The sequence below is a fragment of the Trachinotus anak genome, unplaced genomic scaffold (genome assembly GCF_046630095.1).
Source record: "Trachinotus anak isolate AG129_WGS33_773 ecotype Australia unplaced genomic scaffold, CSIRO_AGI_Tana_v1 ptg000010l, whole genome shotgun sequence".
Lineage (NCBI taxonomy): Eukaryota > Metazoa > Chordata > Actinopteri > Carangiformes > Carangidae > Trachinotus > Trachinotus anak.
Window position 1 is genome coordinate 8128106 of NW_027273861.1, and position 27323 is coordinate 8155428.

General features: G+C 37.5%; 1 protein-coding gene across 5 annotated transcripts in view; it reads right to left on the reverse strand.

The window, feature by feature from the left end:
• Window positions 1-27323, reverse strand: part of LOC139626812 (inactive N-acetylated-alpha-linked acidic dipeptidase-like protein 2) — a 496369-nt gene that overhangs the window by 186261 nt on the left and 282785 nt on the right. For all 5 annotated transcript variants that reach the window (XM_071487314.1, XM_071487318.1, XM_071487315.1 and 2 more), the window contains one exon: window positions 23440-23572. In XM_071487314.1, the coding sequence (XP_071343415.1) occupies window positions 23440-23572 (133 nt within the window). The remainder of the gene's footprint in view (window positions 1-23439; window positions 23573-27323) is intronic.

Here is a 27323-nt window from a genome sequence, read left to right on the forward strand (position 1 = left end):
TTAGCAGGTGAGGACAGCACTAAAGGCAACCGATTAATTCCAGTCAGGCACAATGCAGCCTGTGCATACAACTGATAACTACTAATATACACTAATTTGGCAATTTATTAGGAGAATCTAGCTAAAAGTGCTGTGGTCTAATAAAACAGTCCAGCAATAAATCCTTCTTTGTGAAGGAAAATGGGCTGGACAAGATAATAGAAACACCTGGATGCCTCAGCAAGAGTCCCCAAGTACCTAGTTTTGTGTTAGCATATTTGTTCCAAATTTCGTGTTTATTGGTCTAATACTAATCGTTATTGGAATCGACCCCTTGTATTCACCAAAGTTATTCTGTCTTTCAACTATACAAATTGGTATAAAACGCTCATCGATCTAACAGCAGGCATTAGGAAATGAAGTAAAGACGGAACTTGAGCAGGGCTGGTAAAAAGAGGACTAAGGTTGGTTGTTTTCTTTCCCAACCAAATGATACAGAAGGTTGATAAGGGATAAAGTAAGAAATTCAACTTTGCCATTAAAAATACTTTTTTTTTTTAACTTGGCCTTCATGAAACTAAATCTAAATAAAGAAAACTGAATTGGTTTTTCAAGTTTAAAGTTAAACTCAATACAAACTGCATATCTGATTTCAAGCCATTGCTCTGAGTCAAATTGAGTCTTACAAATTTAATATTCCACAAATCATTTATTAAACAATCAGTTTTCTTTCTCTAGTGTTCAAAAAGAGTTTGACAAATTAAATTTTTACTATTGCTTGCACTTTCAAACACCTATCTTTCAAAGTTTAATGATGAGACCACCTTTATTCTTGTCTGATGCTACAATAGTTTCTCTTCTGTGAGGAATATAGAAAAGAGAGCTGTTCTGAGACACTTTATTGAACCACACAGAACAAAATGAAGCGATAAGTGGTTTGGGTGAGTTTTCTGTGTTTGCCTGATACCTTTATGGAACTGAACAATATACAATAGATTTTGTCAGTGTAAAGTAGTGATGTCCCCCTAAAAACCTGGTTTGGAATGGGGGTCATGTAGTCTAAAGTGTGGTTACTTTTCACTCCTCTCAATGAGAAACAAGATGTCTTCCACTGCCTCAGCTGACTTTGTGGTCTCATCTTCATCCAGCTGGAATGTTTTCCACAACCAAAATCTTGAGGACTTTGATCTTAAAATCAACAAGCCCTTTCCACCGTCACCAACATCAGGGAATCCACCAAGCAGTGACTCAATTCACATTACCAGCAGCAGCAGGACAAGGCTGTGTTCAGACCTACATTAGCCTCCTCATATATATGAAAAAGTCCCCAAAATATAAAAAAAATCTGGATTGTCTGGGGAAAATCATGCTCAACTTTTGCTGAAACACAATGTATTGTCACCTGGCAATGTGCTGTGGTTGCCAATCAAATAAGTGCAAGTGGAAATTCATGGTAGTTTACTAGAGAATTGTGATCGCCATCTTACTGCTATTAAGCTGTTGACCACTGTGACAAAAGACAACATTGTAACTTTTTCAGACCACTGAAATCTCTCTTCATTATATTATAAACTGCTGTGAAGCTTTGTAATTACCTTCACTGACTTTCCTGGATTGTTTTTTGTATTCTATACATGTTTAATGTCACTATTGGCTAGGATTACAGTTATTACAATTATTTATTTTTCACTTCAGGGAGATAGGGAAAACTCCATTGGTGTTGTTGCTCAGGACATAAGCTTTTTGTTACTTAACATCTTAAGACTTTTTAACCATACCATTTCTCTTTTAAGAAAAAGGCCACTGATGGAGAGTTTGTAAAATATAAAAGAGGAAGAAAAACATGCAATATTCCTCAAATTCAGGTATGAAAAATATTGTTTTGCGTCAGGACTGACGCTCAGGCACCAGTACATTCAGTGCACAGTCCTATTCATAGCACAGTGATTTCAGATTCCGTTTTTCTGGTTAAAAAATGTAATTTGAATACTTTAATTTAGTCAGATGATACTACAATCTTTATCACTTCAACCTGTCAGACTACAGTACTTCTATTTCAGGAGAAATAGAGAAGTAGAGGAGTAGAGAGAAGACAGACATATACCTGATAGAAGCCTTGTTGAAATATGAGAGCGTGTGTGTGTGTGTGTGTGTGTGTGTGTGTGTGTGTGTGTGTGTGTGTGTGTGTGTGTGTGTGTGTGTGTGTGTGTCACATAGTCTCTTTGAGAAACATTGATCTTACTTTTTGTGAAATGTGTGTGCAGCTTCCTGACAGTTTTTACATGTTAACAAGCTCATTGCTTGTATGTTTTTGGCACATATCATATATTGACAGTTCCGGGCGCATCTAAAATTAGACCATCTCACTCGAGGAGAAAAAAAAGAGGAAAAGATGGTGGAAACCAACTGGTGTGCTTCTTAGTGTGCCAGCAACATTGTTGTTTTAATAGACTTTGATATTCCTGAGCTGCTGAAGAGGTGGATCCAGGGAATAACTAATCCTTCTCTAATGATGATGGTGTTTTAATGAAAGCTTAATGGCACTCTTAACACCCTGGTGTACTTACTGTCGGTGTCAAAGACAGAGAAAGATGAGGAGAGAAAAACAACGCAGCTGAGAAGACACGAAACTAAAGATGTGTGGGAATGAAGAGCACTGAAGTCCCATATCATGCTTTTCCAAATCAGACACTGTTGCATTACCTCCCGTGTAGTCTAACTCTTACCCTGAATCTCACAGACACTTCAGAGAGTTTAGTGCTAGACTGGCGTTCGGCTCATTATGAGCCAAGACATCAGGCCAAATGGCAGTGAATGTTTAAATGGAATGGTTAATAACTACTTAATGGGAACTCTTATCTATTACTACATGGATTAGAGCAATTTGAGGTTTTCCCAAAACTTGTATGTCAAAGACGATCTAGTTCACTGCATTTTTTGCTAATGATGTCTTAGAGGGCAGGTTCACTGTTTTTCAACCCAGACCTTATTAAGATAATGTGTATCATCACATGTGAATGTACAAAGCACAATTTTACCAGGAGCTTTAGTTTGGAGAAATGTAAATTACAAATTCACAGCAGAGTAAGGCAGATCTAACTGTTCTGGTAATTTACTTTAATTCGTACATCAGCCTGCTCCCAATGCAGATGTAGCGAAAGGAAATAAAGGAGGTAGTTAACATTGTTTAAGATCATCTTTTCATCAGTACAACATGAATATATGTAGGGTGAATTTCCCATTAAAAAAAGAATATGTTGGTTTTTGTTAGCATTGATTGCCTCATTGGTCTTTATACCAAGTAAGAGGATGCAGCAGAGCAGTACATTTCTTAGTTAATCTATCAAGTTTGTGCCATAGATGAACATACATGGTGGGGAAAATCTTAAAATCTTAAATCTTAATCCTAATCTAGACCTTAAAATGACATTAAGGTCTAGATAAAGTCAAGGCTAAATAATGAGCAAACTTTGTGCCCTCATCACAGCCCTGTGTAGACTGCTGAACCAAACAGATATCTCCCTTTTATGTGGTTGCTGAATTACAGGAGGAGATCAAGAGTCAGAAAAACATTTAAGCAAATATCATTAAATTATCAAGCAAATATTAGACAGAAAATCACTGAAATGTGTGATTTCCTGTCACCATGTTGCAATTCTTAAAATGGGATCAGGAGGTCCCTACCTGAAGCTGCTGGTGATACACTGCAATCACAAAACAGTTCACACTATTTAACAAATACTTGCTACCACCCCTTTTGTCACTTAGAATAAGTGATTGTGATTTCTGGAAAAGTTTTGGCAAAATACATTACTAACTTTTTGAGATAGAATAAGAAGCAGAAGGGTGAAACCATAAATGCAAGCTAAGGCCATTTACACTGTAGAGCCCTGGTCACACCTGAAACACAGAAGCCAGAAGCTTGGTGGATTACAGTAGTGATTACCTGTAAGGCTAGTTAGTTAAAGAATGTTGCTGGCTCTCAGGTCAACTGGTTCAGCAAAGATGGACATTTTTGCTGAGATTTATTTTGCCTCCTTGACAGAATTCACTAACTGCACTCAAAATGAGCTCATTTCATTTATTGTTTTCACCTGTTTTATTTAATTTTAGTTATTGTTTTTACTGATATTGTGTGTTACTTTTTCTAACTGATATTTAACTGATGGATGAGTCTGTCTTGATGTCCTAACCTGAGATTGTCCTCCTGTAAAAAACAACCCCCTCAGTCATCTTTACAAGCAGCTTATTACAACTCATAGTTATGATTTATTGTTAGGTGACCTCCAGATGCTGTAGTAATTATGACAGGAGCAAAGGAGGTGGTCAGGTGACATTGTATAAAGAGTCCACCTTAAGAGGAGGTTGGGGTGGATGGATGGGTCCATAAAACACAGGACTTTTGACACAGGACACCTTGGTTCCTTTCCCACGTGATAGTCAGCACTGTTTCTTTTATCCATGACTGTTGCAACCACAGTGATGAAGGTCCTATAACCTTAAGGAAATACTTTAACCCAAAGCACAATCGGTTCCTAAACCCATTTAGCTTTGGTGCCTAAACCTAACCAAACCATGGCTGCTCCACAACCTTAACTGCATGTTCCTTGTTGTCACCATGACAACATATGTCTGGTATGCCTGCCACTGGTACACTCCTATTGGTCGTTTCCAAGCGTAAGAACTAATGACCTATATGGCCATTAGTTTGAAGAATTTGTTGCCTAACCTGGTTACCCTATACTATACCTTTTACCGGGCTGCTTTTACTATACTTTTTGTGTACTGGGCTACATAAGTTGTCTCATTTCATTTTCTACATGACTCAGTTTATTAAAAGACCCACTTATTTTTGAAGACAAGGAAGGTAAAAAAAATAAATAAAAACAATTTCAACTCCAACCATTTAGAGAGATATTACCCAGTTATAGAAAAGAAAACATGTCATTTTAAATGGCTAAGGTATCTGACACCAACACTTAGAGGAAAATTGCATTATGTGTTCTTTACTCTTACATAAATTTGGTGTTAAAAATTACATTTTCTACATGTACTGTTAAAAAAAGAAAATACCAGTCAGAGGTCCTTTCCATTTACATAAGAGGAGATAACGAGGTATGAAGTCAGTCAGAAGTCCAGATGCCAACAAGGTGCTTTATTCAGAGTACAGAAATGTTAATAAAAAGGCTGTAGCCCAGAATTACTTCCTCTCACCAGGAAATGAAGAGAACACACCAACACACCCGGGCTACACACAGCCATGCACATAGGCACACAGTACATATACTGATACATGTGGACACACAGGTCATGCCACTCGCAATTAATTCCACTTGACAGAGTGTGGTAGCATGCTGCACAGTGTGCGACCTCAAGGGAAGAGTCAGGTTAAAGCAGAATTAGCCTGACACAATTTCCATAGTGATACAGAGGGACATATGTGGGGATACTGAATCAAAGCCAAAAATCTTTACATTTGAAACGGTGCTTCAGAAATGAACCACCTGCAGCTGCTAAACTAATCTGAGTAAACATACAGAATATATTAACAGTATGTACAATGCGTCTGTATTCCATATGCTCAGTGGGCAATACTCAACTGAGCGTAAAAGCATCTGTTAGAACTCCATACATAATGAATCTGTGCTGCAGTTCACAAAAAAAAAATCTAATCTTGTCCATCCATCCACACTCTCATATACAGTATATTCAAATGGAATTTGGTTTATGTAATATTGTTGATGTTTTTTATGATGCAAGTCATTTCTTTGGTCAGGTATGGCATCTTGATCATGGTCCACGACTTCTTTCCCTCACAAAGTTGTGATTGAATGCTATCAGTTAATCAAGACCAAAACTAAAAATTAAATAAAAAACAAACAAGGTTTCAACACACCAAATACTTTTCACTCTAAGCTAAATTTAATTTGACTGAATAGTCATGAGTTTCAACTGTCCAAAAGAGAATTTACTCCTATTTATAATTGAAATTACAGGGCTGTATAAAATTACATATATACAATACAACTAAAAATATATTTTTCATCCTTGAAATAAGCATAAAATGTAGCCACCATACAAAATGGGTTTTTGTATCAAATGTTACTTTTAAATCATAGATTTACATTGTACTGTACTTGAATTCAAGCACAAACAAAGCAGGCAGTAGTGTAAAGCTGTGTCAGAAGAGGGCACCACTACATTGTGATTATGGGGTGGGGCTTTACTTCCTGCAGTGCAGACAAGTAGCTACTGTAAAGACTCTCACCGTATAGACAGGCTCACAGTTAAACAGTCTGACCCACTGCAGTTGGTGTGTAAGCCTGAGGGAAGACATGCTCTGCTAGTGGGTTCAACTCAGAGTGGTGCTGGTAAAGCTGCTTATGGAGAGAGAGAGAGAGGTCGAGAGATAAAAAGACATAATGACACTGACAGACAGGGGAAATGAGTCAGTAAGGGATAAACACACACTGTTTGACTTGACAGACTTTGTTCAGGCCCAAGAGGGAGAGTGTCTTTTCTCCCTCCACTCATGGTGTGGGGGTTAAGTGCCCGACCCAAGAATGCATCACTGTGTGTGTATGTGTGTGCGGCTCTAAAGGATCAAACCTGGGCTTCATAAGTATACAGTCAGCCAGCCTGAATGTTGGATCGTCCTGCCGCCATCCTGGGGAGCTGAGGGCCACACTGTCACAAATTGAGTCATTTATTTTCTCTACATATACCTTTCCAGGGTTGTGAAACACTATTCTTGAATGATACTGACTGACATCATGCACTGAGTCCATAACAACTGACACCTCAAGGCAGTTTAGTTATGTTCTTAATCCATCTGACTAATATTTCATAAGAAGATTAGAACCTGGGGTATAAATAGAACAAAAGCATTGTATACATTAGAAAAATATATACAAGGAACTACAACTTTTACAAGTAAATTTTCCTAGAAAACAGCCTCCTCAGAGTACAGATAAGAGACATGAGGAATGAATTGCGGATAGAAATTTAAGACTGTTGGGATTTTGTATAAAGAGCCAACTGGGATAACGTTAACTGGCTAACCTTGATCAAGCTGGCTACTGCCTGCTCCCCCTTGGTCTTAGAATATCACATCTCACAGGATTTCTAGTCTCTAGAACGAGAATTTTCTCACAAAGGTGTCTGCTATGACTAAGAAACTGTTGCAGTATTGGAAGTTAAAGTACATGTGGTGAGCTCCAGCACACAAATATTGGGCCTCCAGTCTGCACTAAGACAACACAGTGCAATATCTGAGACCTCTTCCATCTGCTGCTGGTCCTGTGGAGCCTGCAAAATGGGATGGTCCATGTGTGCAGGACTCCACTTCATATTGTTAAAAAAACAGCAAAAACATAAACAATTAAAAGTAGGTCAACTTTGTTTTGCATAATCTATACATTAGCTTATCACCTTTACCTAGCTAGCAAATGAACCTCGAAGTGGTTGAGCAGTGTCTGAAACCCCCCCTAGCCTCACACATTTTATCATGTCTGAATTGGGGGGGTGCATCTAACAGTTTTTATAGCTTTTGGAAACTGAGGGTATGATAATCATGCCCACTATGCAGAGATTGGCCGGTTATGTGGACGTGAGAAGTGGCCAAATTTATCATATTTCTCATCATTGAGATGTACATGAAAATAGAAAACTACCAATATTGTAACAAACAGTGAAATTCAGGTACAAATAAAAAGAAGAGAAACTAGATGAGAAAACTAAAGAACAATCAACAATCAGTCCTGTGAGAGTAATAGTGTGGCCGTGTTGGTAGACGGCACCTTGCTTTTGGGGTGAAATGTGCAATGTATACACCGAGTGGCCAATTTATTAGGTACACCTGGCTAAAATGGATGCAGTCTAATGCAGCAGCCATGAAATGAATCTCACACATACCGTAGGTGTTTCTAATATTATGCCCAACACATAGTAAATAACAGAAACACCTCTCACACAATTCAACATTATCACAAACTACAGCCTCTAAAATGACCATAAAGATGAATGGACACCGCTCTAAAACAGTTTCATCAATAATCAACTAAGCATTATAACCTCCATAAAGGTAGGACTTATTACAGCATTAGTTTTACCTTGGTGCACCTAATAAACTGGGAACTGACTGTTAATAAAAATGTTGCTGGACACAAATGAAAAGAGCTAACTAGGCGGAATAATGGGTCCAGCCATTTTCAGTTCATTTGTTTCCAAAAGCATTTCAAAGTATATGTTGCCCAAGGATACTATGTTTGATTGTGGGGCCAGCCCGATGTCGATCACCTCAATCAGAAATACTCATGATTACATTTGAGAATGACCAACACGTACACACATGGAGAGGAGGCAGAGAGTAGACAAGACGAGAGCAGAAGGGAAGAGTAAAATGTCTCTGACAGCTGTCACCCCCTGTCAGTAATCCTCTCTTTCCCTACTGCACATTTAAATAGGAACCCATTTGTGTGCTGTGTGGGAAGGCTGTGTGGTCATGGTTGTTACAAATCCTTGTTGGGGAAAACACTTTCACATTTGGGCAGACTTAAGTGCCGGTCTCATCCCAAATGAGCTGCAGGGAGCAATGGCCAGAAAGAATAGAGACAGAGAGAGAGAGGCAGGAATGGAATACAGCTTAATTGGCCAGAAGATGCAACTGCAGTGAAGATAGGAGGTTTGCTTACTAATTCTGCCTCAATGCTTATTGCCATTCAATCAACCTTACTTTGTAGGGGGAAAAGACTTAAATGTAAAAAAACAAACTTGTTATAGACGGCTGAACAGGAGAAGGAGAACAATGGCTTAGGAGAAATTCAGAGCATATCAAGTCCAAAATCCCATCCATTGTTCATGTATTCATGTCATCTCTGCTTCCCTCATCCTGTCCCATTGCTCTTCTTTATTCATTACTCAGATAAAGAACCTGAAATGTTTTGAAAACAGCACTGTGTTTTTATAACGCCGTCTCCTTTGAGATTGACTCTGCCACAAATCTACAGCTTTACTCAACACTTGATAACAATACAAACTCAAGTCCTGTAGATTCTGACAATAAAATGACTCAGAGAACTTCAGCCAAAGTAAAAATGTCTAAACTTTTCCACTCTTTCAAAATTAACTTCAAAATTATCATTTGTATTGCACATAAGAAAATCCTCATCTCATTTATTAGCATTTTCTATTAACGAGGTGTCTACTTTTTCTGTTAGGGTGCATTGTGATCTCACTTAAAAAGTCAGTTGGTTGAAGCAGGTTTATAATTGGGTGTCTAGACTTTTCACAGTTCAATTTGAATATGCTCAGTCTCCATTTGTTATTTTACAAAAAATGTATTTATATTACCATAGTAAACTAGTATAAGCAGCAAAAGTTAAAAAAAACAAAAAAAAACAACTTTTGGACTGTCCTTACAAAGCAAATGACAGCATGTATTGTTTCTTTAAATGCCTAAAACAACCTGTGTTTACAATTACCAGACAAGGAGATCTAAAGGTGGTATGAAATAGGACTCTGGTCTGTTTAGAGCTGACATTATCATGACCAGTGCAGTGCCTGTTCAAAATGTTTGTTACGTCCCCAAGTGGTCCAGGGGAGTGGGGAGTAACAATGTTAAATAAAACCGGGGAGAAGGAATAACTAGGAAACAAATGTAAGGTCACAAATAAGGCAATTTACTATTATATAAATTAAATAAGTTAACGAAAATCCTTCTATAGCAACACAAAACGAGCTCTGGATAACAGGCGAAGCCGGTAGAACCTGGAAAAGAAAGGGCAACAAACAGGAAACGGTAAGTTGTAACAGAACACTCTCCCAGCCACAGGGAGTAACACGCAGACAGTATCTGGCGCACACACAAAAACTGGCCCACTGGCCGATAACAATGTTCCTGACAGGAGGAGCCGATTGCTTGGCCTGCATTGATCCAGTTTGGAGCTTTCTTGAGAGCATCATCCAAACAACTCTTTGTACTAAATCACTGGATTATGGTTGGTTGCTATGGTAACTATTGGTCATAATAAGCTGCTGCACAGACGACCTATGGGCTCATTTTTTACAGGTGGACAATCAGATAAATTCTATGACCTCAGAGCACTTTAACTGTTTTAGAAAAAGTATGAAAATAGATACATTATAACAAAATTTACTAGTGTAACGCTTACAAGTTTATATTTCAAAATGTGGACTGGCTGATTAGTGTTTTGTGCATACTGGTTTACTGTTGGTGACGCCTTTCAAATCTCCTACATTTAGAGCAGTAGCTGAACATATCACAGTCTATTTTTTTTAATTTTATATTGGTTAGCCAGGTCAGTCTTCTATATCAGCAAATCAGTAATGAGAACCGCAACCTGAACGGCCTGCAGCTAGGCTGCTTAAAACACTGGTTTTAAGTTTGGTAAACTTTGTAAATTATTGTTCGTTAATTCATGCGCAACTGAAAAGTTTTATATTGTCTATAACTTGGTAAATGTGAAGTCTTGTTTGGAGCTATTTCTGTCTGTAATGGAAGAAGATCTGCAAAACAGTTTGCTAACACCTTTGAGTTTCCAACATTTTGATTTAGAATCACAAGGAGAATTTAAATGTGTTCTCAAATAAATATTTTATTCTGTTAATCCATGTATATCTTATACATAGGAGTTTTAAGCTCACACAGACAGTAGAGCTACTATCTAAGAGAGTGGTTCTGTCATTTATTTTCACTATGATTCGATCATTACAACACAATGACAGAATGTATGACTATTTCAGTCATGGGTTTCAAACATTTTCTGTAATAAAACATCTAACAGCAAATCTCTTATTAGATGGAGGATCCTTAGGGGTCCTTGATGTAGAAAAGTTTTAGAGCAACTGATCTCAGCTAACCAGGCCTCTCTGCACCATAGCTAGAGTCATGTGCCCTGTCTTTTGCTGTTGTAGACATTTCCTGATTTAATATTTCAATAGATCCCTCACCAATTCACTTCTCACACAAAAGTGTGTTTTCAGACACTGTTATTAGGTATGCCACAAAATATTGTAAAAATGGGAACTGAGTTGGCTACAGAAAGCATAACTGAAGGTGGTCAATTGTGGAGCTCTTTATCATATCCACGATTGTAAGGTGAGGCTGTAGGGTAGGTAAGGCAGGTTTGCTTCCTGACCCTGAGCGAATCCATAAAGTGCAGAACATATTTTCCAGAGCAAATTTTATCAAAAGAGCAAAAAAAGACACTAAAATATACATCAAAATATGAACAACTAAAATAAAGATATTCACATATTTTTGTTACATAAATGATCACACAGTTCACTGAGCAATGCCAGTCTTTTTTCTTGAACTAGCTCAGCAGGTCCCACAGTCTCTAGAGGGCTTAAATCCACCATCCACACACTGCGCCAAAACAAAAAAATCTTTCATAAAATCACATCTTTCAAAACACATCTTCTCTGAAAGTTCCTGCTCTGGTACTGTATATCATCTGGTGGGGGGGCACAAATCAGAAAAAAAAAAAAAAATCTGAGACCAGCTGGGTCTGAGAACAGCTAATAGTGTCCTATGATTTTATTTATTTATTTATTTATTTATTTATTTTGTAATGCTTTCCCATAACATAATTACAGAGAATACTTTTATTCAAGTGCAATGAGTCCAAGGTGCATCTATACAAAAGTACAAATAATTTCCAGGTTAAACATATGTTATATCATTTTTTTCCTTTGATATTCTAGCTGCTGAAGCAGATTCCTTATAGGCAAACCATCTATTTTCAGCTCTCTCCAGGGCATTGTGTGGCAGTGAGACACAGATGTTCAAATTTCCCACTGGACTCTATTCTTACACACATGCACATCGAGATGGCACAAAAAAAAAAAAAAAACCTTTGGGTGGAGAAATTGTCTTGAGAATGGCAATATTTATGCAAACACAATTAGCAAAAACACTCTGCATAAGCCACATCTCAATTTGTCACCTTGTTAAATCTGAAAATTAAAAGAGCTGAGGCTGGGGTCTGTAAACAACATTTATACCCTTCCCTTCAAGTGAGCTTGAGATGCTGCGTTGAAGTGCATGCATGCTTGAGCGAGAAATAAACTGGAGAATGTGGAGCTCAATTATGCAAGCATTCAATGGATTCACACCACAGTATGATGTTGGTTTTGATAAGCAATTAAACTTGACAAACAGAAACTTCGACAGTAAAAAAAAAAAAAAGTTGCAAGAGAAAAAAAAAGAAAGGGGGAAAATGTGTTTGCACACGTTTCCTTTGATAGAGTAAACGGAAAAGGAATGTAGAACTTTGATCACTGGTGCTTTCTACCTCTCTCGCTGCCTTTCTTTGTGTCTACAGTACATTTCTCTCTCCGCCTCTCCCACCTGTCGTATGCTGTGATACAGTGTGTGACAATACAAACACCTCATTCTGTCACTGTCGCCGTGCTAACAGGCTCATTGGACTGCCTTGTTATCCAACTCAAACAGTGAGACCCAAAGAATCCACGGCACATTTCCATAATGTTATTGACCGAGTGCCGAGACACAACACTGCCTGGAAATACACACACACACGCACACAACCTGTGTTATTTGCATGTCTATTACCTCAGAAAACTTCTCAACATGAGGCAAGGAGAGCCAATTTGAAGCTCTGCTGCACATCCACCATCCCCCAACTACCCACACCCACACACAACCCAAACACACCAGAGTCACAGCAAAAAACTGGAGAGCAAAACATTTTAGGAGACAGGAAGTGGGGTAATGAAAGCCAACTGTGTCCTTTAGTGGGTTAAACACACACACTTGATGTGCATGATGGATCAGCCGTGAAATAGGCTGGAAGGCAAAGTTCAGCAAAGCCAGTGTGACAGGAATATCAAACAGGATGTACCTGTCTATCTTTCCAACATGATGCCAGGCAGCTCCACTGGCGTTTAGATTGTAAAGGGACGATAATAGGATCGTGTATGACACGTGGCAGGTTTAGCTGTTGTGACAGTACAAGAGGATTATACCACAGAGTCTGAGGATGTGAGGGGGACTCTCGTGGCTCAGTGAGTCGAGGGTTGTACACAATGTGTACCTGCAGCCTGATTAAAAACACAGATTATAGTGTACATTCATAGCTCAGGTGAATTAGTATTAGCACCTCACTCTTCCATTTGAGCTACAGACCTTGAAACACCTCATATTCAAATAGTTAATACAAATTTAGCTGATGTACTGAGTGGAAAACTTCTAATTTGCCTGTCTAAATACCTACTGAAAAATATTAAGGGAATTTCTTTGGCGTAGGTATCTTGTCACATGAGAAATGTTATTTCAAGAGGAACTTCACCTCATGAAAAAATTTGCACACTGAGGTTAAACAGAAAGAGATGGAGTTCCTGTTGAGTTCTGAGATCTGTCAGAGATGGAGCTTTGGTGGAAGCATTAAAAAAGACTCAACTTAAAAACGTAATAAAAATAAACATAATAAAAACTTATTCCAGTAGAATTATTTGAGGAACGCTTTAGTCACATATAACTCAGACAGTCGCTGCAACTCACACAGACGACAACCACCCTAAATACCACCTTGAACAATTTTGTAATGATTTTTTTTTCTGGTGCACTAATGGTTTTCTGGTCATGTCATGATCATCCATTGTTTATACTGTAACGGTTGATACTGTAACAGATTTTGACATGAGGCACATAGCATGTGAACTAAATGGTGGTTTGATCCTGACAACATGCTTTTCTTGTTTTGAACGATGCTGCTCTATGGCTAGCACACCGTTCAAGAAAGATGGAGATGACACCCTGACATAAAGCAGCTAGCCTCAGCTAAGCTCAACAGCACTGCTCATTGTGAGGCAGTTTTCCAGTCTGTCTCACACACAGTGTATGAAACTTTTGTTTTCTGTCTCTCTTTTCTGTGAGCACTCACAGTTTCAAAAATGTTGGAAGCTGATGGAATAATACTGTCATTTTGGCTCTGATTTCCATCCGGTTGTGTAACTCAGCTCCGCCATGACCATTGTGAATGTGTCATCATTTGGTATCCCTGCCGCAGACCTAATCCATTCCTATCTGCAAGCAGACATTAATAAATCATAAGGAGAAGCTTTCAGAAGCTTTAACCTCCATGCATAATTCAGCCCGCGCTGATGCTAATGCTACAGCTGCAGCTCCCGCACTCAACTGTTCAGCAGTGTCCCACTAAACAGCCAATTAACTGTAATGAATCCAGCAAAATCCAAATCTCAGCAAAATGAACAGAGAAAGTACTTTCTCCTGAAAACTGTGTGAGCTAATTCCTGGTTCCTCACTAAAAGTTTGTTTTCACCTTGAAACATAATGGGAGGTGTGGCGTAGAGTGATCGTTTCACTTAATACTGAATAGCCTCATTTTGAGTAGGCTATGAACAGCGGGGGCTACTGTACCTCCAGATTTGATCTTGAGTCAATTGTCTTCAAATAGAAGTAAATTTGGTGGATTGATGAGATGTTTACTTCTGTTCTTGTTACTTTGAGATCGTTGCTGCATGGTTACTACCACCAGAAGAACAGTGGTATGACGATAAACAGAGTATAACGGTGATGAGAAAGCTGAACGTGTTATTCCACTAGTAATGTTCAACAGCCTGCAATATATCTCCTTAATGGATGATACAAACCAAACTCTCCACTCTTCATCCAATTTTTCTTATCATCATAACTTCATAAAGCCTACTTGTTAATCATAAGTTGACTTTAATCCTTAAGTTAATGGAAAATAATTATCTAAGATCCCTTGCAATAAAGCCTAAAAATTAAGTTCATATTGGATAATTCCAAATCTAATGTTCAGTACCAATTCAGGCTACAATAAACTACAATAAATCGCCATTTTCACAGAGTGAACCAGTCACTCACAGCACTGAGGCTTCCCTCATTGGTGACCAAAGTTGCCTTTGTAAGCTCAGCCGTGATACACAGTGTGTTACTTCCTTGAAAAACCTGTTAAAATAACTTCACTGACACAAAAACAATTGCAATATCTCAATCACTCTTTTGGAAATAATCAGCTGCTGAGCTATTAGCCTAATGTACAGCGTTTGTATGAGCTAGTTTTGTACCGAATGGACTCGCAACAGGAACAACAACAGGAGTAAAAGTACTATTGGACAATAAGGACTGGCACTCAAGGTTGCAAGTATAATTCACTTACTGTTGTACAGACTGAAAGTATATTTGAATGGTAAAGCTTTCATCTACTGACGTAGTTACTGACATGCAAATGGACGCGACTGCTTAGCTTAGGAAAGAACAGTAAACAAACTATATAAAGGGCACAGTCTAGATTTGCTCTACAATAAAAGGGCCCTACGATAACTCCACTTAACTCGACTTGACTCTATCATCACTGACTGCAAATCTTTGAATCAATATTAATGGCATGATTTGAATAAGTTTCTGATTTCCATTTCTAATTTTTTTTTTATTTTAACAGTTCACATTTTTATCAACATAATATGGAAAACATATTGTTATTGAACTTCTCTACATGATAAATGTGTTATAATCAAATTGAACTGCGACTTCAGGTGTGAGACAGAATATTGACCGTTTCATTATTGAAATCATAAAGGAGACATGAATTTCCATCTTGTCACACAACAGTGATTAACATTTCCATAAAATGTAAACACAAACTTTCCATAATTTTAACCAAGTGTTCAGTTGACTATTGATACGTTAACTATAGTTTACTTTCCACACAGTCTTTCCTACTGTATACCATATCAGAGTCATCATGCAAGAATACTGGCATTGGAAGTTGAAAAAAGGTTGTCACTGAATGCAGTCTTGTGTGTTTGTGTGAACCATCCAATACTGACTTTCCTGTCTGATGACGGAGTTGCAAAAATCATGTCTTTTGCCTGATCCTACTGTAAGTGATTTTGTATTCATAGCCTGTTTTCCAGTGTCAAGTCCTGTACTTCTCACACCCACCATCCACCTCAACCAACCTTCTACATTTTTTGCAGTATATAAAGTAAGTCTAGATTGTCCATTTAGAGGGGAAAATAGATGTCTTGTAGCGACCTTGTATTTAAATCAATATGCTAATGACTACATTTTCCATTCATTGGGTTCATTTGAACCCAGCCAAGGTTTCTAAATAACCCAAGGGACCAGCTGAAAAGACCCACCTGTCAACCATTTCAAAAATTAACACGGTGCAATAGTTTGAACATTCTCTGTTTGGCTACATCACAGTAGCGCTGAGAATGAGGTGCTGCATGTTTAAGGTTAACACAATTAAGGCAATCTCAGCCCTGCACACAACCAGTGGTGTATAATATCAAAGAGAACACGTACATACAGAAATCACAAACTGATGACCAGCAGTTCTCATTTGTTAAACACAGCGAGGGGCTGCAGAAAGAAATCAGTGCAAGGCAAACCACACACATGGCAGCTACATTCAAAGGAGAGAGGAAATTGCCTCACTACCAGGGGCAACAACTTGGCAAAAGACATGAGCTGTCTGAGATGAAAAGGGTGCCAGAAACAATTATTTCTCTTTTTTTTCCCCATAAAGGGAGAACGCAGTGTCTATTTCCCTCTTGTGTTCTACATTCTCATGACTTTTCTTACAGGCAGACTCCATTGTGTTAATGGACACAAACATGTCCAAAATCAACATCTGCACCATTAATGATACTGCACCCAAAGCGGCTCCCTAGCCCTGTCTGCCCTAGCTGAGCAGAAACAATTCAGTACATGTCTTTTAACAATACATTACTTCAAACAAAGTTCGATTTTTACAGCATAATTCCATAAAAGGCTGCATTCAGACTGACAGTAGCACGTCATTATTCATTTCAATACAATGACTGTGGACAACACAGGGTGGTCCTGCTGAGGAGCTGAAACCTAACTTTTGTTGCCACGCAATGCAGCATCATTCAGAAAGGCATGCCACATGAAGCCACATACATACACTGCAAGGAACAGTGTGATGTTGTACTCTGAAGAAATATTGCTGCTGTGATACCTTTCCAGTCTTACAGGAAGGAAAACTGTCAGGCAATGACTTGTAGGGGTGGACAATGCCACAGAATTCAGTGCAATAATACAAGGGCCAGAATCACTGATATCAATTCCAATATTGATACATTTTATGATAAAGAAGAAAAAGATTTAGATTTTATTCGATTAAATTCAACTTTAGTGTCATAGCACACTAAGTACCAGTTTAGCAGCTAACCAAATAGAACAGCAGCAAAAGTGTATGAAAAGATATTCAAAGATAAACAAATGTGTCCAGTAAAAGACAGAAAGAAATTGATGAAATATACAAAATAAAGCAGTGAAATATATAAAATACAAAGCCGCTACGATATGTCAGTATGGAACTATAATATGTGTACTATTAGGTAGTTTCTAATGGTAAATACAAATGTTTATTGTGTGAAGGTGATCACTGTGCACTTGCACACACACACACACACACACACACAACGGCAGCAGAGAAGCAGAGAGAGCAGCGTTAACAATAGTGTCCATGTTTCCAGAACGTGATCTAACATCAGACGGATCTTGCATTCATGTGATCTAATGTGAGATGGTTCCTATCGACACTAGTATTGATACTCAAAACAAGACTTATATCAATAAATTAATACATTTTTTGGTGTCAAGCTGCCGACCACAAATATCTGGGTGTGATAATCCTTCAGACTTGTGGGTATATTCCTGAAAGTATACTTCCCTGATAATATTTGTGGAGCTACCAATGTAACTCCTTGCAATTTATCATTCATTTATTTAAGTCCTGTCTTCAATTTTCCTTGAGTTTGAGCCCAAATAATTTTAATTCAGATAAAACAATGAAAATAACCTAGACAAAGCTGTTTGCATTGGGCCTTTTTGGACTGATAACACACAATCTGTTTCCATCTATTGTTTTTGCTTTATTTACAAGTGTATATGTTTCACATTACACTTTTACATGTGTTTTTAAAAGTGTACAACTTTTACACTATTGCAGCTCATTCATTTTGTTCATCTATGTTCTTCATTAAACTACTAACCAAGCATTTATACATCAGATCAAACAAAATAAAGTTGCAGTCATCAGTGATTTCTTAGTCAGTCATTTTGTGAGTGCCTGCAATGAGCTGACTTTTGCGTTGGCTCCGGTTCAGCTTTACACCAAGTGTCGAGACAGTTATAGGGCAAGCAAAAATATCCAAGATGTGGCATCTCTTCCAAGATTAAATTAATGCTATAGCAGCATGGTGCATATCAGACTAGATGAATGCTGGAGCAACGTGGAGTGAACCTGACAGCGAACACCTGCCGATGATATCTAAGCAAACACTGCGGGCTCTGCAGGAATCTGCACGCGACTTGATTCTTTTCTCTTTTCATCCGTGCAGCACTGCATGTGACATTCACAAGCACATAAGGAACAAATGGAAAATGTACGTGAATACACATCTGAGAAGACATACAAACTCTCTCTCTCACACACACACACACACGACTTCTTTCACCTTACCGAGTTTTTATTGCATGCAAAAGCACATTCAGTTCTTCTGCACTTACACACTGACATGCATACATATGTACAAAAAATACTACATAATGTAATTGGGAAATACGTATGTATGAGATGGCAGAGGCTTTGATTTTCTCTGGCTGTCTCAACAGGCAGCGCATGACAACACAGCAGTGATACAACGTTACAAGGAACAGTCAAATTAACAAGCTGGGGAAGGAGGAGGAGAGGATGGAGAGAGGAAGACAACAAAGTCTAAAGAATAAACTGAGAGGTGGGGAAAGTCTGGGGAACATTAAACAGAGCCCTGGCAAACAGTAGAATTACATTCACTCTAAACAGCTCTTCTACTGGCAGCATTTCCACAGGGGAGCGCTCTTGACAGCTTCTGTCTTATTTTTCTCTTTTGAAAAGGGAGGTGCTGTTGACACCACCGAGAACTGAGCATGTTGTAAAGCTCTTAAAACACCAAGGGCCTGAAAAGTAAAAGAATTTCAACCCAAGCAAAACGGGTGCAACGCAACAGCTTTTCAGTAGTCTCACAAAACAGCAGGAAGTACCTCAGTTCTCACATCCTAAGTGAACATGAAGTGTGCAAAAATGGCCTATATTTCAGTAAATTGCGAGGGATTGTTTTGTACCAGAGTATGTGTGAAGTAGGGGCCTGAAATGACTGAAAACCTGTGTGTTAAATTCTGCTCCTCTCTCTTGTTCTCTGTCAAGCCAGCAGGAGACGCAGTGATGCTCCCTTTAACATACAGAGTGTCTGTCTTACAAGCCAGGCTTTAAACAACACTGCACACAACAAATTTAATACTGTAGTAGAACACGCCAGACAATCTGTCTGCTAGAAATTTTATTTATTTATTAAGTTAATTTACCTATTTTCCAAGTTGCAAATATATTTATTCTGAAAATATCAAAGATAACATATTTCGTGTCAATCTTACAGTGCACATATTTGTTGTGACTACAGCAATATTTAACTCTTTATGGCTTTATGTTGGCACACACAGCACTTGGTTAAGATTAGAGGCAGATTGTGGTCTGGTTTAATATAGAAAACATTCACATTGCCTTCACAGGACTCTGGTGTGATAAAAGTGCGTTTTGCATCCCCACCATCTATCTGATTATCTGATCCACCTCCTCTATATTCATTCAGTTATTCAAAAAAAAAAAAAAAAACATCTCTTTGACAAAATGGCTGCAGATTGAATGAAATAATGGTGCACCTTACTTTGTTGCACTAATGGAGCCACTTTACCCAGTGAAGACTCATTTAAAGATTAAGCTGGAGAAAGGCAGTCGACCATTAGCAGTAATCAGCAGGGGTTTTTTTTGTTTTTGCAGATTCTAGGTTGGCAACAATTTTTCATTCTGCCCATACAAAAAGAAACATATATCATTTTTAACACCTGTGTGTTAACTGTGATATACTATTACCTATGATATACTATTAATGAAACATTTCACAAGAAGTGCAATATTTCATATGTAACAAAATTCATTTGACATGTATACTGTATATTGTAAGGGACATGAACTTGTCTCAAATGCCAAGTGGCATTTCACATGTGATATGTTCACATTTATGCAAATGTGATTTTTTACATCACACATGTAATAGAAATTTGCATGAGTGTAGGCACACATGGTCTTGTGCATACAGTAACACCATGCAAGCGTGCCATATATCAAAACTGGGATGGACGTTATCTTTACACTGCTGCAATGCGCTTGGTGAAAAACACATTTACTACATGTTCATCCTTTCCCATTCAGTAGCTTTGTCCTGCAGTTCATTCATGTCAGTATTTTACTGTACGACTGTAATGACGTTTAGCACTGTGGGTTGTACACTACACAAATTCTTTCAAGGACAACAGAAAATATAGTGATATATATATATATATATACATATATATATATATATATATATATATATATATACATATATATATATCCCTCTCATGGGAATTACATTCTGACACTAGTGAGAAATCTGCATTGAATGGACATGTTGAAGGAAATGTAAAGCAGAAATTATTATATGACTTAAAGGACAATAGTGTTGCTGGGAAAAAAAATTAATTAACAACAATAAATAAATCAAGAAACAGAAATACAATATATAGCCATGTATGCCATATATCTCACCTATGAGAGGATATACAATATATACACCTACATACATCCTCTGGATATATGACAATGTAAGTTCATAACATATGTGAAATATCCATAGTAAAATTTGTTTATGTACATATACAAATTTTTATATGGTATAACATCCTGCAAGCGCAGGATATTATACCATATATATATATATATATATATATATATATATATATATATATATATATATATATAGATTTGTATATGCAAATTTATTCAAACAACTTGCATATAAAAACTGTATATACATACAAATGCTTTCAGTTAGTTTCTTATTAATTCTGATGTCTATCTTTCCATTATGGGAAAGTGGACTCAGACTTTTGGATCCTGTATATATTATCAGCATTGACAGGCTTTAGGATGGATATATATTTATGTAACATACGTCTATATGTCTATAAGCATACATACATAAACTTGAATATTTGTATGGGCTAGATATGTATGTAAATATATGAAACTATTCCAGTTTCCCACATATACATTTAGATATACATTTTACATATATGTTATTTTATAGGTACATATATTACTTTTATGTGACAAAAGACCTGAGAAATCAATGTCTTTTGTCACAATCAATGAATAAATGTCTGACTTACAGAAAGAAATTAGAAATATAATTAAATTAGGCTGAACAAATAAACAATGGATGACTTAAAAATCTGGAATCACACACATATCATTCAGCGGAAGCAACAACACAGCAAAATTGCGCCAGCTATGCACATTGACATCCATTAAACAGTCTTTTTGGGGAGCTATTTATTAAAATCATACAGTGCCTCTGGTGTACATGATAATTTTTGCAATAAATACACAGATTCACAAATAACTTTTTTTCTCCCATCAAATACTCAAGTGACAGCATGTACTATACCATTTACCATCTGTGATGCTCAGGTTGGCATCAGACAGCTGTAATAGATGAAATAACTGATGTGCATATTCAAGGAGTAAAATAGAAGTAAATTATTACTGTTTGTAGCTCCTACAGAATGCTATATATATATATATATATATATATATATATATATATATATATATATATATATCACACACACACACACACACACACACACACACACACACACACACACACACACACACACACAGTTCATTTCATGTAGAGTCTAAGACATTGTCATGTTATATATATGCATGCAGCTTTCTTTCAAAGTTGTATGTATGGTTTACAGTGCAACCATACAAACTGGCGCTTAAACATAGTGTAAAGATATTCTAAAAATCTTATGGATTATAATTTCTCGTCATGTCTCCTGTTCTATTTATTTCATTTTAATAAACTTAGTTCTGCATACTGTGCTGCTGAATGAATCTTACTGAATATTGTTTTTTTATTTATTTATTTATTTTATTTTTTTTTTTTTTGCCTAATAATAAAAAAGATTTCAGCGCGGCAGTCTCTGGCTGTTGAATAAAGTATGGTTGATTTGAGTAATGAGGTGTCCTTCCACATCTTCTGTTCTTCTGAGCTGTATTAGCACCGGGGACCTGAGAGCATTGCGATTGGTGAGAGATCAGACAGCCAGCATCTGTCTCTCTCTCTTCCACTTAAACACCCCCCCTCCACACACACATATACACACACACACACACACACACACACACACACACTCATACACATGCTCACACAGCAGTCCAGACATCTGGTGGGACTCTACTGGGTCTTGCTACTGTGGTACTGGGACTCTTACAAGGACTAAAGATACTTCAGCGGTAATGACATGTCCCTATTGGCCAGACCGGGCAGAAAAACAGGAAGTGGGGACAAGACTGAGGGTCGGAGAGGTCATCCATCTTGGGAGGGTGATTTAAATACAGTAGAAAAGAGTCACAGAGATACAGAGAGATATAACGTCCTCAGCCCCAGGCCAAGGTAAGAAATGTGACTACGTTTTCGGCATTGGCCACATTCCAGAGAGACAGTGCTGAATGGTTCTGTGATTAAATTATTAGTGATAATAAAATTATATTTCATTAGAGATTTAAAAAATATTTTAAGTAGTGTCTGTTTCCCCACATAATATGATGGAATCTAATTCTATTGAAATGTCTAAATTTTGAGTAAGAAAAAGGTGGCATGTATAGCTTTAATGCAATTTTATTTTTTGGGGAAAGTTACCTTTGGTGAAAAAGCTACATTCTGTTTATGTCACAATAATATCTGTATTTGCATGGTGATCGGATGTAAGCATGGTTTATATTCTGCCATTTTTACTCAACCATGCATACATACAGACAGGTGACGAATTAAAGGAAAAACCAACATAACATGTCTAAGTAAAGTGTTGGGTCACCACATGCTGCCAGAGCAGCTCCAGTGCTCCTCAGTATTGACTCTACAAGTCTGTGAACTCTGTCAGATTCTTCCAAAGATATGCCCTCATCTGGTGTTTTGATGATGGTGGTGGGGGAGAGCACTGTCTAACACATCAGTCCTAAATCTCCCATAGTTGTTTGAATGGGTTGAGATCTGGTGACTGTGAAAGCCAGATCAGGGCAAGAGCATCAAAACATAAAAACATGTAACCTGGTGAGAAGGTCCTTGGTCAGGACCCATTCATCATCGTTGCAATTTGTATGATGTTCATTGTGTAAACATTCACTTGCTTTATTTTGTTTTAGTCAATTTTGTAACCAGCATTAGCCCAAAAAACTTAGGTAGGAAAAAGGCTTTCACAAATAAACATACACCACTGGTCTTTGAAATACAATCACTCACCAATGGCGGGGTTTCCTCCAGGGTTCAGAGTGACTCTAAAGGCTTGATTCCAGGTGTGTCGGCCAGGGGGAGCATCGCATGGGTCAATGTAAAGCAGAACGCCCCCAAAACCCAGCTCAGACAGGAGGGACAGCTGGACATCCACCCAAACACACAGAGATACAATGAGTAAGAAAAAGAGATGGCACATTCAGACTCATATACAGTATATATACAATGAGATGTGCGCAAAAGCATTTCACAGTGCTTTATTGTGAGTGGGAAAAAGACAGCAGTTACTTAAACCGCAGACACTGAAATGATTAAAGTATATTTTCACTTGAAAAGATGGTTGTTTTGGACCTTCAGCCAGCTGGTAGTGGAAAACACAACACACATATTGTCACATATAAAGTTGTCAAGGCGCACTTCTTAGAAAACATGACACAATGGTGTTTCTGTTAATTAGTCTAATCATACTGATGTGAATGGGGTGGGCAAAATAATAGAAACACCTGTCTGTATAAAGTAAAATTAACCACACCCTCCAAAATGACCATCAAGCTGAATCAACACCTCTTTAAAACAATTTTCAACACAAACTGAGCAAGACTGATGAAAGTGATGAGAGTGAACAGCGAGTGAGTTGGGAAGAGAACCACAAGAAAAAACAGAAAGGAAACACCTTTCAGAGCCGAGAGGAACTGTGGATGATAACTGTGTGGCTTTTATATATATGCACACATACACTTAGTATATTTTTTATATATATATATATATATATATATATATATATATATATATATATATATATATATACACACATACATACACACACACACACACACACACACACACACACACACACACACACACGTATAATATGGCTCTGTGCTTATTTTCTAAAATTAACAGAAGATGGTGCATTTATTAATACTGAAGTGACCTCCTATAATCCCTTTTGAAGTTGTTTTTTTTTTTTTCATGTGACTGATTGTTTTCCTCATGACAATCAAATCATAGCTTCTTTGTCGGAGGACGTGTGCTGTAGCTGCCTCTGTGCAGAGCAGTATGTCACTGTTGTCCACGGGAGATGTAGCGTCCTTGTTTTTTATGAGCATAGATGACTATTTTATTGAATATGTGAAACCAGCCTCGGCCATTCTTCTTTCATCACAACTTTGTCCTTCGCTGGTAAACAGGGACACCACACTCATACATACGCACACACACATCCCTGTACACCTGTCTTTGTGGGGTCCCATTGGCACAATGCATTCACGAGCCCCTTAACCTCACCTGACCCTAATAGTAATAGAAAAAACACACATACACACCACAGACATTCATATGGATCATAATGAGAAGCAAGAATCAATACTTTTTTATGAATAACTGTGCTGGGATATGATAACATGCAGTAATAACCTCATATTGTGATTCTACGTCGTAAAATGAGTTGGTATTAATGAAACCAAATGACATAAGTTAACATGCTCAAAACATGTGCTCCGTGTGTGTATAAAATATGAATCTCGCTGTATGTGTAACATAGGGCCTGCAGTCACCGTCACACACTCACACACTCATTAGTGAAAGTACAAGGCTCATCAATCATTTTCCCCCACTTATATGTAAAGGGCGATCATTTCTCTCAGCTGCTGACACACAGAGACATTATGAAGCACACATGATCAAATTTGTCACAAACTGTGGGCGAGGAGGAAAAATGGGTCAGCAGCCTGTTGCTGGAAGGGTCCCATGTGACAGCAGTCCAAGTCTGATATAATGGATTTTTAAAAGGCTAACTGTATGAATGTAAATGCAGTACGGGGGCCCCTCTTTAAACATTTCATCTCCTTTTTTGGTAACCTTCATTTACTCCTGTTATGGCTCATTAGCCTGTCATTTTTCACTAACTTCACATTCAGAAGTAGATTAATGTTCAAGGAAGGGTTAGGTTGAAACAGCTAAAAATAAATCATTTGATAATTTTCTAGTAAATTTAGGGCCTGATTCATTGAATGCTAAAATAGAAATTTTGGACTTCAGTGAAACATCACATCAAATTTGACAAAAAAGAGCCTTCAAACTGCAACTGATTGAATTACATCTGCTGAGGGAGACTATGTAATTCTATTGTTTTTCATGTCCACTAATGAACTTTGATGTTTAACTTTGAAGCAGATGAGAAAAGTGTGACGGATGGCTCTGATGTGAGCAGATCCATCTCCATGATAACTAATTAAACCTCATCCACTAATGACGATCATGTGATTGTTGAAAGCTCCATAAAAAGCTAGTAAGTGGAACTTGAGTTGGTCAAACTACAGTGAAGAAAAAGCTTTGATGATGTAAAGTAAAACTCTCTTGCTTTTCCTGCTACTCTCAAACTTAAAACCCTTAAGAGTCTTGGGATATTTTGGCTGTTTCTGAATACTTTTGATTTTCCTTTCATATACCATGTTAAAAAATGTTTACCATGCCAATGTTTGGTATCTTTTTTTTCATCACCTATATGACCTGACCTTTTTTTTCACTTTGACATACTGTATCAATATATTGGACCCAAAAAACATAAGCACATAAAAATCTGATTTGGAAAATGATGTGTTTTTTTTTACTCTAAAAAGACAAACATGCTAAAATGAAGCATTCTGGAGGTTTTAATTTGTGTGTTTTAATTGTAAGCACAGTTTGCAAAGGTGAATAGGCTATATAATGGTAAAATAGAGATAAAGCAGGAGTGACAATAGTCGTTTTTTTCTTTTTTTGCTGTTACACTTTAAACAATTCATATACACAACAAGACAGAGACCTACATGACAGACCTCGCATTCTGACAGTGTGAAGGGTTCCTGTATAGTGTAAAGTCACATAAAAAGTCTTAATTTTCTTTCTTACAAACAACTCCAACTCAAATCTTTCAAAAACGAGCTCTCTCTGACTCTGTCCATCCCTCTCCTCCCATCTCACTGGCTTCTGCTCTAAGTTCGCCGTGTCCCTACCTCCCAAGAATATTCAGCCTGTAGAGCAGAGTCAGCAGATTCAGATGTCATTTTACATTTCCTTATATGACAAGAAATGATAAAGATATAAATGCAGCTTCTCCCACATTCCATTTGCATACGTTTATTCATGCATAACTGTTTAATTTTTTTTTTTTTTTTTTTACTAGGTCTATCAACATGAAACACAAACTAGAATATTGTTTCACGTCAGCACTTTTGATGGAAGTTGACAGCAATGCTCCACGTGACTTTGTCACCTTGAACCAGTCACAGTTTGATCACGCCGGCGTGATCGGCTAGTGATAAAGATTTCAAGAACAAAAAGAAATTAAAATCCTTTTCACTTAAAAATGCTGCTGAATTTAAGAGTTTCATATTTCTGAGTAGCCTGTTTGGTTTTTGTTTGGGGATTTTTTGCCTTTACTTTACAACGGTTTATTCCACTCTGAGTAAAGAGTACATGTGATTTATCATGTCATTACTTAAGAGCTGCTCTTATGTAAGTAAGCAGGAGTAAGATATCTTTACTTCTAAGTTGACTCTTTTAAATATCTGTGTAATAATAAAGTTCCCAACAGGTTTACTCAAGGTTTTAGCCTTTTCAAGAGCTTTCAGAAGGTCTTCATCAGTGGATCAAGTTAGCGCTTAAAGATTTAATTCATACAGTAACAATTTCCAGACTTTTGTCAATGTCGGCTTATTAACTTATTCTTGACCTTGGAAATAATGATAAGCTGATTTTTATAGCCTGAAGTGCTTTTGGTGACTTTTTGCCACATGCATCATTTAAATACCAGTAATTAACATATTTTTGAGACAAATTTCAGATGTTAATTTAATCACCAAAAGAGTAACAACTATCAGACTGGATTCGTTTGGTTACTGCACAGAGCA